At 48.6% G+C, this 13453-nt stretch overlaps 3 protein-coding genes across 9 annotated transcripts in view; 2 read left to right on the top strand and 1 right to left on the bottom strand.

The window, feature by feature from the left end:
* The first annotated feature begins 522 nt into the window (after positions 1 to 522).
* Mrpl24 (mitochondrial ribosomal protein L24) lies at positions 523 to 4419 on the top strand. 4 transcript variants are annotated; one of them, XM_021157308.2, is made up of 7 exons: positions 535 to 717; positions 815 to 840; positions 2560 to 2791; positions 2874 to 2969; positions 3145 to 3248; positions 3696 to 3826; positions 3969 to 4209. In XM_021157308.2, the coding sequence occupies exons 3-7, from the start codon at positions 2609 to 2611 to the stop codon at positions 4103 to 4105; spliced, it is 651 nt and encodes a 216-aa protein (XP_021012967.1). In that variant the 5' UTR covers positions 535 to 717; positions 815 to 840; positions 2560 to 2608; the 3' UTR covers positions 4106 to 4209. The 4 variants fall into 4 exon arrangements, with proteins under 4 accessions (XP_021012964.1, XP_021012967.1, XP_021012968.1 ...); XM_021157305.1 differs by having other exon boundaries at positions 523 to 840; XM_021157309.2 differs by lacking the exon at positions 815 to 840 and having other exon boundaries at positions 535 to 663; positions 3969 to 4419.
* Positions 3359 to 10949, bottom strand: Rrnad1 (ribosomal RNA adenine dimethylase domain containing 1). 4 transcript variants are annotated; one of them, XM_021157303.2, is made up of 8 exons: positions 10612 to 10946; positions 8474 to 8598; positions 8113 to 8305; positions 7605 to 7667; positions 7269 to 7412; positions 5694 to 6178; positions 5113 to 5297; positions 3359 to 4662 (listed from the first exon to the last, which is right to left on the bottom strand). In XM_021157303.2, the coding sequence occupies exons 1-8, from the start codon at positions 10720 to 10722 to the stop codon at positions 4541 to 4543; spliced, it is 1428 nt and encodes a 475-aa protein (XP_021012962.1). In that variant the 5' UTR covers positions 10723 to 10946; the 3' UTR covers positions 3359 to 4540. The 4 variants fall into 4 exon arrangements, with proteins under 4 accessions (XP_021012962.1, XP_029331020.1, XP_029331018.1 ...); XM_029475160.1 differs by having other exon boundaries at positions 4506 to 4662; positions 8113 to 8265; positions 10914 to 10949; XM_029475158.1 differs by having other exon boundaries at positions 4506 to 4662; positions 8113 to 8265; positions 10612 to 10698.
* Positions 10950 to 11016: 67 nt separating this feature from the next.
* Positions 11017 to 13453, top strand: part of Isg20l2 (interferon stimulated exonuclease gene 20 like 2) — an 11866-nt gene continuing 9429 nt past the window's right edge. The window contains exons 1-2 of the mRNA XM_021157304.1: positions 11017 to 11367; positions 12263 to 13211. Coding sequence (XP_021012963.1) covers positions 12417 to 13211 — 795 coding nt within the window. The 5' untranslated portion in view covers positions 11017 to 11367; positions 12263 to 12416. The remainder of the gene's footprint in view (positions 11368 to 12262; positions 13212 to 13453) is intronic.

A 13453-nucleotide genomic window follows, 5' to 3' on the forward strand; every position in this document is an offset into this window, starting at 1 on the left:
AAACTGTAGGGGTATGATATAGGGGAAAGCCGCTTCAAAGCTCGTAGTCATCAGCAAACTCAGGAATGAAAGGAAACATACTTAGTCTAATCAGAGCAGAAAGGTGAGTGGAGTCAAATAGCGAGCTGATAAGAGATCTGGTCTCTGCTAAATTTTGGTAGGGATGCCTGCCAGTCCAGGGATGGTGAGAGGACAGGTGGACACGGTCGAAATCTTCCAGTACATTTCACACGAGTGATTGCTAATATAATATCACTCTTTTCTCTGCAAAGGCGAGGCGGTTTTTTAATATGCCGCGACCTGGTCCCTCAAGCAGAGAAGAGCCAGGACATAAAGGTGATCTCACCTGGAAATGGATACCCTTTGCTTTGAATAGGAAGCCATAACTACCAAGAAAATGGAGCCATGTTCTCTGTGAACTACAACTCCCAGTGGTCTCCACGAAGAGCGCGTACGCACTTACGCAGCAAATTAGCATATCTTTCGTCTTCAATTCCCGACATGCCTTTCCCAGTCTGGATTTCCTACGATTGGCTAAATTTCCTGTTTCCTGCCCATTTTGTAGCAACGGACTAGAGTTCCCAGACGCTGGGAGGCTCGCTTCGGTTTTGTTTTGTTTTGAGCCTTCCTTTCCGCAATTAGACTACATCTCCCAAAAATCCGGTGGGTGGGGACTGCGGACGTAGAGAACGCACGTGGAAAGAAAGTTGCGGGGAGGTGAGGCTACTCAGCGACCCGGAAGGTCGGAAGGTGGATAAGCGAAGGGACTTCTTTTCCTAGTTTTAAACTGGGGCTTGGGCTTCTCTTTTGCTAGGAGGTTGGAGCTATCCGCAGAACGGGGTGAGTCTGACAAGGGAATTACTTGAGGCGGTGACCTGAGGACTTGTACTGAGAAGAAAGCCAGCCCCACCTCGGAAGTGACGCTAGCATCTAGGTTGTGTAGGGAACCAAAGGGAAAGATGGAGTGGGGGCCTAACGGAGTTTTTAAAACAAGCAAGACACCCTCCGCCCTCCCTCCCCCTACACACTTGTGATGCTGCATGCTAGGAGAGGGAAAGGTTTTCCTGGATCTTGATGATAGCATCCCTTCCTGAGTTCTCAGTTTTCGACTTGTCAGGTAGTAGTGCTTAGTAGTCGTGTATTTGATCTAGATAGAAATAGACCCCGTGTTTCTCTAGCATCATGGTAACACTTGACTTTGCTCCCATCTCCTATCCTGAAATGTATAAAAAAGGAGTAATAGTTCACTTATGTAAAATGCTTGCCTGTTATATGTGAATCCCCAAGTTTGATCACCAGCACCACACACACATACAAATCATAAAACATGACGAGATTATGGGCAACTTTTCATCGCTGTTGTTAGGCTTCCGTGAGATGCTATTTAGCATGGTACCACGCCAGTAGCAACTGTTTTAGAAAGCTTACTGCATGCTAGGCTAGCATTCTACATTGATCGATTTTACTTCGTTGGTTTCATTCAGATAGGTTTCTCATTATAGCTCAGACTGATGTTTTTATGAAGACCAAGGATATGTTTTGAAGAGCGCAGTAAGATGTGGTGGTGGGAGGCGGTACCTCAGTGGGCATCTCTCCCCGCCAAAGTACCAGCCATACAGTGGGTCTAGTATAGAATAAAGTTTATTTGGGGGCATGGGAAGGGAGTTGAGAAGGAAGTAGAGGTGAAGAAAGAGGGGACAGAGAAGGACAAACAGAAAGAGAAGAGGCCGGTCAGAAACACGTGGAGGGGAGATGGGGAGAAAGGTCTGAGGATCTGAGACCAAACAGTCCCTTTCATAAGCAAGCCAGGACCACCCGACAGCTGTTTTTACCCCTGCTATTGCAATTCACTTGTCTTGTGACTGCTTGCCTGTGGACTGTCCTAGTACTTTCTTCCATTACCTGTTTTCCTCCTGCTCTAATGTTCATGTACTCACGTAATAACTGTCTTAAGTATCTTCAGTGCCAAGGTCTCCTGAGATAGCTATCAATCCAAGCTAGATAGTGTAGCCCCTGGTCTCATGAGCTTTTTTACTTATAAGTCAGACATATGGGGGGAGGGATTGAATACTGATGTTCCCATGGATGAGAGTTACATTACCTCCTTGTTTTCTCATTTGTAAAGATAGCCTGTGAGGAGTGTCAGTGAGATGAAGTCAGTGCTTTAATAACAGTCCTGGGGCTGATATGGTGCTATACACCTTTAGTCCTGGCACTGGGGGGGTAGGGGGGAGGAGAAGGAGATGGATTTGTGAGTTCGAGGTCAGCCTTGTCTACACAATGAGTTCTAGGTCAGCAAAGGATATATATAGTGAGACCCTGTCTCAAAAAGCAAACATTCCTTCCTTTTCTCTCTCTTTTTTTTTTGTTGGTTTTTCAAGACAGAGTTTCTCTGTGTAGCCCTGGTTGTCCTGGAACTCACTTTGTAGACCAGGCTGGCCTCAAACTCAGAAATCCACCTCCCTCTGCCTCCCAAGTGCTGATTAAAGGCGTGTGCCACCACGCCCAGCTAAACATTCCTTCCTTGTTCAAATCTTCATTCTGTTTTTCTTGACTTAGCTGGCAAAGTTTTTGAGTGTTTCCCTGGTGAGATTTCTCGAATCTAGCTATGCGGCTCTCAGCCCTGCTGGCCTTGGCATCCAAAGCCACTCTCTCCCCCTTCTACCGCTATGGAATGAGCCGTCCAGGTTCCATAGCAGACAAAAGGAAGAATCCTCCATGGAGCAGGCGGCGCCCAGTAGTGGTAGAGCCCATCTCTGATGAAGACTGGCACCTATTCTGTGGAGACATGGTAAGGACCTCAAGACAGAGGGACAGGAAGGCTAGAGGGCAACAATTTCCTGCCCTTGTCCTTGCATCTCATCTTCCTACAGGTAGAAATCTTAGAAGGCAAGGATGCTGGGAAGCAAGGCAAAGTAGTCCAAGTTGTTCGGCAGCGAAACTGGGTTGTCCTGGAGGGGTTGAACACGGTGAGTCTTGAGAAGTCTTCCCCATTTCTCCCTTTTTCCTTAAGAGAAGCATGGGGAGACAGGAAACTGGCGGAGGGGCAGGCTGTACAACTGGACTTGTACAACTTGGACATGCTAAGCAATAGTGGGCAAATCCCCATCACACTTGTTTTCTGATCTGCCTTCTCTTGGACAGCATTACCGCTACATTGGCAGAACCAAGGACCACCGAGGGACCATGATCGCTAGTGAAGCTCCCTTGCTTCATCACCAGGTCAAGCTAGTGGATCCTGTGGACAGGCAAGCATAGGGACCTCTGGTCAAAGGACTTCTAACTATTGAGAGTTCAGACAGGTGTGGGGTACATCAGACTAATGTGTTGAATATGCTGGAACTCAGAGGTCTGTTAATTTTTTTAAAGATATATTTATTTATTATATGTAAGTACACTGTAGCTGTCTTCAGACACCCCAGAAGAGGGTATCAGGTCTCATTACAGGTAGTTGTGAGCCACCATATGGTTACTGGGGATTTGAACTTAAGACCTTCAGAAGGGCAGTCCATGCACTTACCCACTGAACCATCTCACCAGCCCCCAGAGGTCTGTTTCTTGTACACAATTCTGTCAGTAACCCTGCTACAGACAAAATCCCAGAGGTTCTCAACCACTGCCTTCACTCACTTTTGGGTTGCAGGGTGACACAGGCTCCAAACTAGATTCTTTTTTTTTTTTTTCTTACCCACCAGGAAACCCACTGAGATCCAGTGGAGATTTACTGAGGCAGGAGAACGTGTTCGAGTCTCTACAAGATCTGGGAGAATTATCNCCAAACCTGAATTTCCTAGAGCAGATGGCATTGTCCCTGAAACATGGACTGGTAAGTTGAGGATGGGCAGGAAGAGCGTAGGGCTGTGAGGTTTGAGAGGAAAAACTAAGTTGCTGGGGCTAGGAACGTGGGCAGGGCTTGGTTGTAGGGCATTTGAAGAAATAGAGAGTTGGTAAACTCTTTGATTCAACAGATGGCCCCAAGGACACATCAGTGGAAGATGCTCTTGAAAGAACTTATGTGCCCCGACTAAAGACATTAGAAGAAGATGTGATGGAGGCCATGGGGATCCAGGAGACTCGAAGATTCAAGAAAGTTTATTGGTATTGAGCCTCAGAGTGCTGCTTCTGCCTGTCCAGTTTTCACCTTGACGGTAGAGGCCTTTTTTCTAAAACACCAATAAAGAGCCTTGAGAGCAGCCGCTGTCCACACCACCCCTCTGCCTCTCCCAAGTGCTTGCATTTTGGGGAGCTCAGGCACAGTGCAGCTTTTCTTCTTGTCAGGATAGACTGGGTAGGTGCTAGCCTTCCCAGGGACAGGTCCTGATGTTTGGGGATGGGAGCAAGAAGGCCCCTCTGTTCTTTTCCCTATTTACAGAAATAGGAGTTTTAAGAAATAAAAATTACATGGTATTTATAGAAAAAGAAGTCTTAAAAGCTTTATAAATAAAAATTACACAGTATTACTTTACACATGAAGAGAAAGAAAGGGTACAAATCTGAAGTTATGGTATCTAGCCATATTGGCACTGGTGGTTTCAGACTGTCAGTTGTCTTCACTCTCAAGAGTGGAGAAGGCCTGACCCAGGGGCGTCTTGGTGGCCACCAGAACCAGATTTCTGGGAGAGAGTTCAGGGCTGAAGATGGGTAGGAGCTCAGCATAGAAGCCTAGGAGAAAAGAACATGAGGGCTAATTAGAAAGGAATCAGGAGTCCGGCCCAGGCTCTCTCCACCCATCCTATAGTAGTTTCTTATTCCAGACTGGGTGGACTTCAGAAGCACTGGCTTGAGAGGCTTTGCTTTCTGTCCATGTGCTTTGTTAATACCTGGTATGCTTGCTTCAAGTCCACCTTATTGGTACAGAAGAGGCTCAAGTTAAGAACGCCTGCTCTTTCAGCATCCTCAGGTTTGTTCCTAATACCCACATCCGGAGGCTCTTAACTATTTGCAGCACCACTTCCAGGGGACAGGACGTCCAAAAGCATGGGATATATGTACACATTATTTAGAAACCAAACACAGTTTCAGGAGGTGCTGCTAAGACTCTACACTGTTAACAGATGCCTCACCCATCAGACTCCAAGGACTCAAGGGAACCCCAAAACCTCATAACCTCACCTTGCTCCTGAAGATAGAGCATCCGGTCCAGTAGAATCAATGTCTCTACCAGTGGGGCCAGCAGGAGGGCCAAGCTGAAGAAGGCCACCACACGATTCTCTTGGGCCTGGTAGACCTGGAGGGCAGCCAGATCCAAAGGCAGCTGGGGGTCCAGACCCACTCGCTTTAACCCTTGTTTCACATATCTGCGGGACCAGCCCCAAATCAGTTAGTTACCGCCCACTTAAAGCTGATTCCTACTTTGATTTGCTTAGTCATTTTTGCCCAGGCTTGCCCCATACTGAGTACAAGTATCTTCCTAGCTCAGCCTCTCCAGGCAGGCCACAGTCCCTACTCTGACATTTCTGGCTGGTGTGAGGGTTTTGAGATAGAGTATCTCTATGTAGTCCAGACTGACCTCTGCCTCCCAGATTCTAGGATTAAAGACATGAGCTACTAGGTCTGCCTGTTTTCTTTTTTTGAGACAGTATTACTTATGTAGCCCAGTCTGCCCTCAAAATAAAATGCCCATTCCTCTGGTACACACTTTCTTTGCCTAGGGTAGTAAGTGGAGATGGGTGGGGAGCCTCCCCAGACCTCACTCTTCAATCTTGAGTTCATGGACCCTGGGGATTCCTTGCACACCAGGCCTCCGAAGCTCAGGGCAGACTTGTCGGATGACTGTCTCCAGTACTGCACGGAAGCAGTGTGTTTGCAGGCCAGGCTCTGCTTTATGTAATCTCTCCGCATAGTCCTCCAGAGCATGGCAGGCACCCTCCCGGAGCCTGTAGGGTAGTTCATGGCCAGGCAGCCCAGCTATCCACTGACTCAGTGGGTAGCTGCCAGGGTCACTGAGTTTCATGTAGCAGCAGCCCACCGAGGCCAGGGCCACCACTTCAGAACAGCAGCAGAAGTGTCTTAGCAAGGCAACACTAAGATCCCCACAAGCATGAAGGCCCGTGAGCAGCAGACGTGCACTACTCTGGCCTGGTCTCTCCAGAGGAAGCAGAAGCTCCTCACACAGAGTTGTGGGGCTGACCCACTGAACCACGTGGTGGGGCCGGTGGCGCGGTCCTCTTTGCACCATCTATGGAGAGAGGAAAAACAAAGGCAGATGCAAAATTGGATGGCCATCCTCAAGCCGCACTGGGACCTCTGGGTTATATGGGTGAGAGGCTGGGCACAAGAGTTAAGACTCTAAACAGGGGATGAGATCTTTGTTACAGACAGTAGACCTTTTCATTTTTCATGCCATTTTTATTCTTTTGGGTAGCACAGAGTGTGAGACAAGGTCTTTGCAGCCCTCTCTGACCTGGGGCTCAATATGTTGACGGAGCAGGCAAATCTGCAGGGATCCCGTTTATACTTCCCCAGTGGTGGAAATACTGGCACGTGCCGCCATACCTAACTCAGTTTCCCTTTTTCTTTTTTTGGTTTTTCGAGACAGGGTTTCTCTGTATAGCCCTGGCTGTGCTGGAACTCACTTTGTAGACCAGGTTGGCCTCGAACTCAGAAATCCACCTGCCTCTGCCTCCCAAGTGCTGGGATTAAAGGTGTGTGCCACCACCACTGCCCAGCTCCCTTTTTCTTCTGGTGGTGCTAGGAATGGAACCCAGGGCTTCAGGAATGCTTCTCCAAGTGCCCTGCCACTGATCTGTATCCCATTTCTTCCAGTTTCCTTGTAGGTAATGAGTCTACCACATGACTGTGGGTTAGGGATACAGCTCGGTGGTCATGGGCTTTATCTCTAGCACAGCAAATAATATTACCCATCTGGCCATATCATAGTTTACTATGAGAACATGTATGGAAATTACACAAACTAGAAAGTGTCTTTGAGCATCTTGTGTGGATGCTTTGGGGAAGAAACAAAAAACCAGCAGAAATAAATAGGGAGAAATCTGGGTAGAAAATGAGTCTTGGGCTGGAGAGATGGCTCAGTGGTCAACGGCACTGACTGCTCTTCCTAAGGTCCTGAGTTCAAATCCCAGCAACCACATGGTGGCTCACAACCATCCTTAATGAGATCTGGTGCATCTTAAGACAGCTACAGTGTACTTAGAAATAATAAATAAATAAATAAATAAATGAATGAATGAATGAAGATGAGTCTTACTTCGTAGTCCCAGCCAAGCACCCTGCTTCTAACAGTACAGGCTGCAAGGAAGGCAGCTTACCTTTGGGTGCCTCTTCTCCATTTTGTCCAGAGCCTTCAGGAGCTCCTGGTCTAGATGCTGAGCTCTCTTTACCAGTCTCTGATTCCCTTCAAGGCTCTTCACCATCAGCCCCAGCCCCATAGACATGAAGCGGGAGAGGTGGCCCTGGAGTCATGAGGGAGGACAGCATTGTTTAGTGCCCTATTGACTGTCATCCTATCAATGGTGTGGACAACTGGGTCCTGGGCTCCATCAAAGGCTTACTATCCACCCCCTACCCCTGACTTGCCACTTCTCAGCACCTGCTTCCATGGGCATTCGGCCTGCTACTCTTGCCTTGCCTGGAGTCTGGCTCACCTGGCCTGAGCCCACATCCACAACTTGGGTGCAGCCAGTGAGGTCAGTAAGCTTCTTCACCAACTGAAAGAAGACGAAACAAAAGTTTCTTCTTGGCATTGGCTCCTGACTCCTGAAGCAAGAACTCAGAAGGATGGTAGGAGTCTAGATGCTAGGGAAACATTGAGGGTATCACATCGGTAAGACATGTCAAACCAGATCTGAGGATAATGGTAGGTGTCTAGCCTCGTCTGCTTGCCCCTTAAGTCAACGACTCAAAAGCAAAAGCCCTGTAGGCTGTAAAACCAAAAATTGACTGCAGTGAACAGAATAAAAGTCACCCATACACAGCTACCAATCAACCCAGAAAAAGGACAGGAAAGCCTTTCAGCACCAACAGACAGGGGTCTAGCATGTTTGCTAAGGAAGGGGACCTCTGAAGTTGCTGGTTCCTGTATTTGCATCTTCATAACCCATCAGCTTTAGGAGTCCTAGGCTCTCATAGTCTAGCCTCCAGCAGTCTCCTCACCTCTCCCAGCCTCCGGATCTCATGCTGCTTCTTGGGCTTGACATGTTTCCGAAAAGGAGCTGTTAGTCGGGAGCTCTGGCTGGGGTTCTCCAGGAACTCTGATGGGGTGTGAAAGCCAGGTGTCCGGGTAAAGGCGAGGGCACAAGCTGTGGACTTCAGGGCCAGCAGGGTGAGTGGCCACACAGACCTGTACCTGAGATAGTCCAGCCCAGGCTGCTAGTGAATAGCCCACAATCACATTCTGAGTGTTCCAGCTTATGATCTGGCTGCCCAGGAAGACCCATTGAGATTATCTACACAAGACTCAATACATGGCTCAGTGCTCATTCCCCATCTCAGGGCTCCTCTGGCTTGTACATACCTCATCTCCTCCCCGTCCCTGGGCATCCCCAGCAGCAGGGTGGCCAGCTGTGGTGGGTTTAGTCCATCCAGTGCTTCTTGCCATGAGTGGGGGAGTGTGCCCCACAGGCTGTCCGTGAAAAATTCCTGCAGGAGGAGCCAAGCAGTTTGGAGGATTCTACGACTATTACCATTGTCTCAGCCCCATCTCAACTCTCCAGCTCATCACCTGCCTTTTTTGGCACTAGTGCCCAAGACGACAAGATGCCTGTATCTCCTGTCCATCTGTATGAGCTCTCAAGCCTGTCCCTGCCTCTACTACACCCATGTGGTACAGACTGCACTATATGTACACTTCTCATTATTAATGCCCCATTTATTTCTGTTTTTCTCCATTTAGTTTCTTGTTTGGTCTGTTGGTTGTTTTAAAATTTTTATTTATTTTATATACACTGGTGTTTTGACTGCATGTATGTCTGTGTGAGGGTGTCAGATCCCCTGGTACAGACAGTTGTGAGCTGCCATGTGGGTGCTGGGAGTTGAACCTGGGTCCTTTGGAAAAATCTCTTGACCCCTAAGCCATCTCTCCACCCTGACCAATGTCTCTTTTCTTTTTTTTTTTTCTTTTCTTTTTTAAATCATGCATCACTAGCATGACCTCACCACAGCATTAACAGGTAACTATTTAGTAACCTGCTATTTTATGGTCCAGACAGCTGTGTATTTTAATTCATTCATTTGTCCTTTTAAAATGCTGGGGCTGTGGGGGCCAAGTATGGTGTCTATTATTAAAGGATCCCAGCACTCAGGTGGCAAGGGCCAGAATATCTCCATGAGATATTTCAACATAGTGAGAACCCATCTGAAAATAATCAACTAATTAAGGAACAATTAAAAGCCTTGTTAGGGGCTGGTGAGATGGCTCAGTGGGTAAGAGCACCAGACTGCTCTTCCGAAGGTCCAAAGTTCAAATCCCAGCAACCACATGGTGGCTCACAACCATCTGTAATGAGATCTGACTCCCTCTTCTGGAGTGTCTGAAGACAGCTACAGTGTACTTACATATAAAAAAAAAAAAAAAAAAATTAAAAGCCTTGTTAGGAAGCCGGGCGTGGTGGCGCACGTCTTTAATCCCAGCACTCGGGAGGCAGATGCAGGCGGATTTCTGAGTTCGAGGCCAGCCTGGTCTACAAAGTGAGTTCCAGGACAGCCAGGGCTTGTCTCGAAAAACCAAAAAACAAACAAAAATGCTTTTAACCACATAGCCATCTTGTTAGTCCTAGACAAACATTTACCCTAGAACAGCGGTTCTCAACCTGTAGGTTGGGACCTCTTTGGGAGTTTACACTTCAGCTATCCCGCATATCAGGTAATTACAATTCATAACAGTAGTAAAATTACAGTTACAGAGTAGCAACAAAAGATACTTTTATAGTTGGAGATCACAACATGAGGAACTGTACTAAATGGATGGATGTAGGATCACGAAGGTTGAGAATCACCCCACCCCCAAGCCTTGCTGGTGCTCTTCTGTGTGTGTGTATGGGAGTTGGGGGGAAATGTGTGTGTGTATGGGAGCTGGGGGGAAATGAGACACGTCTCAACACTTGTTAAGCTGGCTGCAAATCAAGACAATTCTGCCTCAGTCTTCTGAGGGGCGAGATTACAGAAAGGTAACTTTATGTATGTCTGCCCTGTTTTGTTTCCCACCCCTCCTTTTTTTAAAAAGTAACACCGTCCAGTTCAGGCTGCCCTAGAACTTGTTTTGTAGCCCAGGGGAATCTTTTACTCCTGATTCTCCTGCATCTACTTCCTAGGTGACAGGATTACAAGGGTACACCACATTTGGCCAAGCACTTCCTCTTCACCAACCCACTCTTTATTGCCTTTAGTGGAGGATATGCTATGGAACATCTCGTCTCTCGTATGTTTCTATGCAACTGTAGCATGGCCAAATGTTGGTTGTGGGGTTTCAAAAGAAACACACAAAACTTAAGTATTAAGAGTCAGAAGGCTGGGTGGAAATTATTCTAGTCGTTAACGCGTTCCTTATTAGGAAGAGATAAAAGCTGTCTCCATATTTTCTCTGCAGTGGGCTCCTATTCACACTCCACCCCCCCCCCCATAAGAAGCACCCCGCCCTCAGCCCGGTGGCCTCACGATGATGTAGGCGTCCAGGATGGAACGGTAGAGAGCTAGGACGCGGGTGAGGTCCACAGCCAGCTGCCTTCTCTCCTCAAGCGAGAGGCCATGGGCTGAGACGCCCCGCATCCTGTGGCGTGAAGTGTCGGTGCAAGGTGGGAGGAGGTGAGGAGACACAAGGTCGGTACCACGAAACCATGCAACCCAAACCGGGCTCAATTCTGCACGCACGACGCAAAGCAAGGACTCCGAACCCGCCCGACGACACCTCTCCCCGGGATCCCGTCCAATTACAAATCCGAAGAACAAGGCGCACTTACCCAACGTCACGACTTCCACTGGGCCAAGCCATTTGCGCAGCCGCAGGAGAGTCGAGGACGTCACAGAAGCGCGCCCAGCACCGGCTTACGGCGAGGGGCTCAGCTGCAGGTCCCACCCTCCCTCCCGGAAGTGGGACCACGGTTCCGGCGCGCTCTGTTCCGCTTCCCGCGGCCCACCACCTTCGAGTTGTACCTCCACGGGGCCCGAGGGGCCGGGGAGCGCATCCCGCCCCCGCCCCCACCCACGCCGCCGCCGCCGCCACCGCCGTTTCCGCTGCTCACGCACTCGGAGTCGCTGGCCTCGCTGCCTGAGGTGGGGGCGCTGCGGGCGCGTGCGCGCCGGCCGCCTTCCCGTTGTCGCCCGCGTTCTTGCCGTCCGGGCATACGTCGGCGCGCGCCTGCTCCTGCATCCGGCTCCGGACGCTTGCGATCTTAGTGGGGAACCAACTTGGAGGTAGGTGTATAGGATGTTCGGGAATAGTTCGTGGATCGTCAAGAATGTGATGGCCGAGGTGGCCTTCTACTGTGTCCTTACTGTGGGGGACAGGTAAGGTACGTGAGGAGATCGCCCCCACGTGGAGCCGAGGGAGCGCGACACCTGGATTTGGTCTTCATTTCGTAGCACGCTGAGAATTCCTGGGTGATCCAGAGGGTATCTGTGTTGTTTCCTCTCACCACTGGTACTTAAAAGTTTCATCTGTCTGTTTCAGCACGCCCTAGTTTTAGCTTCATAGACATGATAGAGTCGATCTCCGTGGGTCCCACATCTTTTTATCCGCAGCCTCAGCATCCTCACTTTCTGTAATTAGATTTATTATTAGTCTGAGTGTTTTGTTTGTATTTATGTATGTGTATCGTTTAATTGCCCGGGGCCTGCAGAGATCGGAAGGCATCTAATTTTTTTGAAGCTGGAGGTACAGATGCTGTGAACTACTACAACGTGGGTGCTGGGAACTGAACTTCATATCTCTGCGAGAGCAACAAGGTTATAACTACTAAGGAGTTTCTCCAGCTCCAGCATCTTTAGTTTTTAAAATGGCACAGAGATCTGGAGAAGGGAAATAACCCTTTTAAGACCAACCTGAGCCGGGCGTGGTGGCGCACGCCTTTAATCCCAGCACTCGGGAGGCAGAGGCAGGCGGATTTCTGAGTTCGAGGCCAGCCTGGTCTACAAAGTGTGCCAGGACAGCCAGGGCTACACAGAGAAACCCTGTCTCGAAAAACCAAAAAAAAAAAAAAAAAAAAAAAGACCAACCTGAAGGTGAAGTGTGGAGGCTTCAGTAGCCAGGCTTTGGGGCTTATGGAAGTTATCACTTAAGTCTTCAGAACTGGTCTTCTTTTTCTCTCAGGCCTATGGTGCGGGTATCAGGATTACTTTTGTCCCCAAGGCTAATTGCAGACCTCCACATGTCGAACTATGAGATTCCACAGAGAATGAGCCTCTCATCCTTTTGCCATCAGTGAGCCATTCTTCCCAGCTTTCTCCCACCATCCACTGACCTCATGTCTACCATACTCCTGAATTTAGACTTTGGGCAACCTTCGAAAAAGGCATTTGGAGGAAATGCCAAACATCAACGCTTTGTCAAGAAGCGACGGTTCTTGGAACAGAAAGGATTTCTGAATAAAAAGAACCAACCCCCTAGCAAGGTGTCTAAGTTGAACTCAGAACCTCCAAAGAAAGGGGAAACTTCAAGAGTAGATGGCATTTTGAAGATCCTTCCATGCCCAAAGAAGAAGAAAGAGGCAGCTGCCTCCAAGAGGGACTCAGAGCAGTCCAAAGACAAGAAAGCACCATTGTCTTGGCTGACCCCTGCTCCTTCAAAGAAGACTGCGTCTGTTGTGGCTAAAATAGATTTGCTAGGGGAGTTTCAGAGTGCCCTTCCAAAGACTAAGAACACCCAGAAGAAGGGCTCCAAGAAGAAGCCCTTGAAAAAGAAAATTGCTACAGAGAACTCCACCCAAGCTCAGTCAAAGGATAAAGGCTCCAAGAAGAAGCCCTTGAAGAAAAATGCTGTACAGAACTGCACCAAAGCTCCTTCTAAAGATAAGTGCCCTACAGTCCCCCAAAACTTGCCAGGGAAGATGGTGGCAATAGACTGTGAAATGGTGGGCACAGGACCCAAGGGATGCGTTAGTTCCCTGGCTCGATGCAGCATTGTGAATTACAATGGTGATGTGCTGTACGATGAGTACGTCCGTCCCCCCTGCCACATTGTGAACTACCGGACCAAATGGAGTGGCATCCGGAAGCGCCACATGGTTAACGCTACACCCTTTAAGACTGCTCGGAGTCAGGTGAGGAGCGTGGGTCGAGACAGTAGAGAGAGGTCTGGAGAGAACTTTCAGCAAGTGATATTCTGGGGAGGTGTCAAAGGATGGTAAAGGGAAGGAGAATAATGTCACGTGATTAAGAAGGCTTCCTATTGGAGTAAGGATTAGTTTCTTTTTTGCATGGATCCTACCACCTCAGTTGACCCAGTCTGAAAGCTCACAGACATGCTCAACTTTGTCTTCTAGTATAATTCTTTTTTTTTTTT

Source organism: Mus caroli, chromosome 3, assembly GCF_900094665.2.
Source record: "Mus caroli chromosome 3, CAROLI_EIJ_v1.1, whole genome shotgun sequence".
NCBI classification, from domain to species: Eukaryota; Metazoa; Chordata; class Mammalia; order Rodentia; family Muridae; genus Mus; species Mus caroli.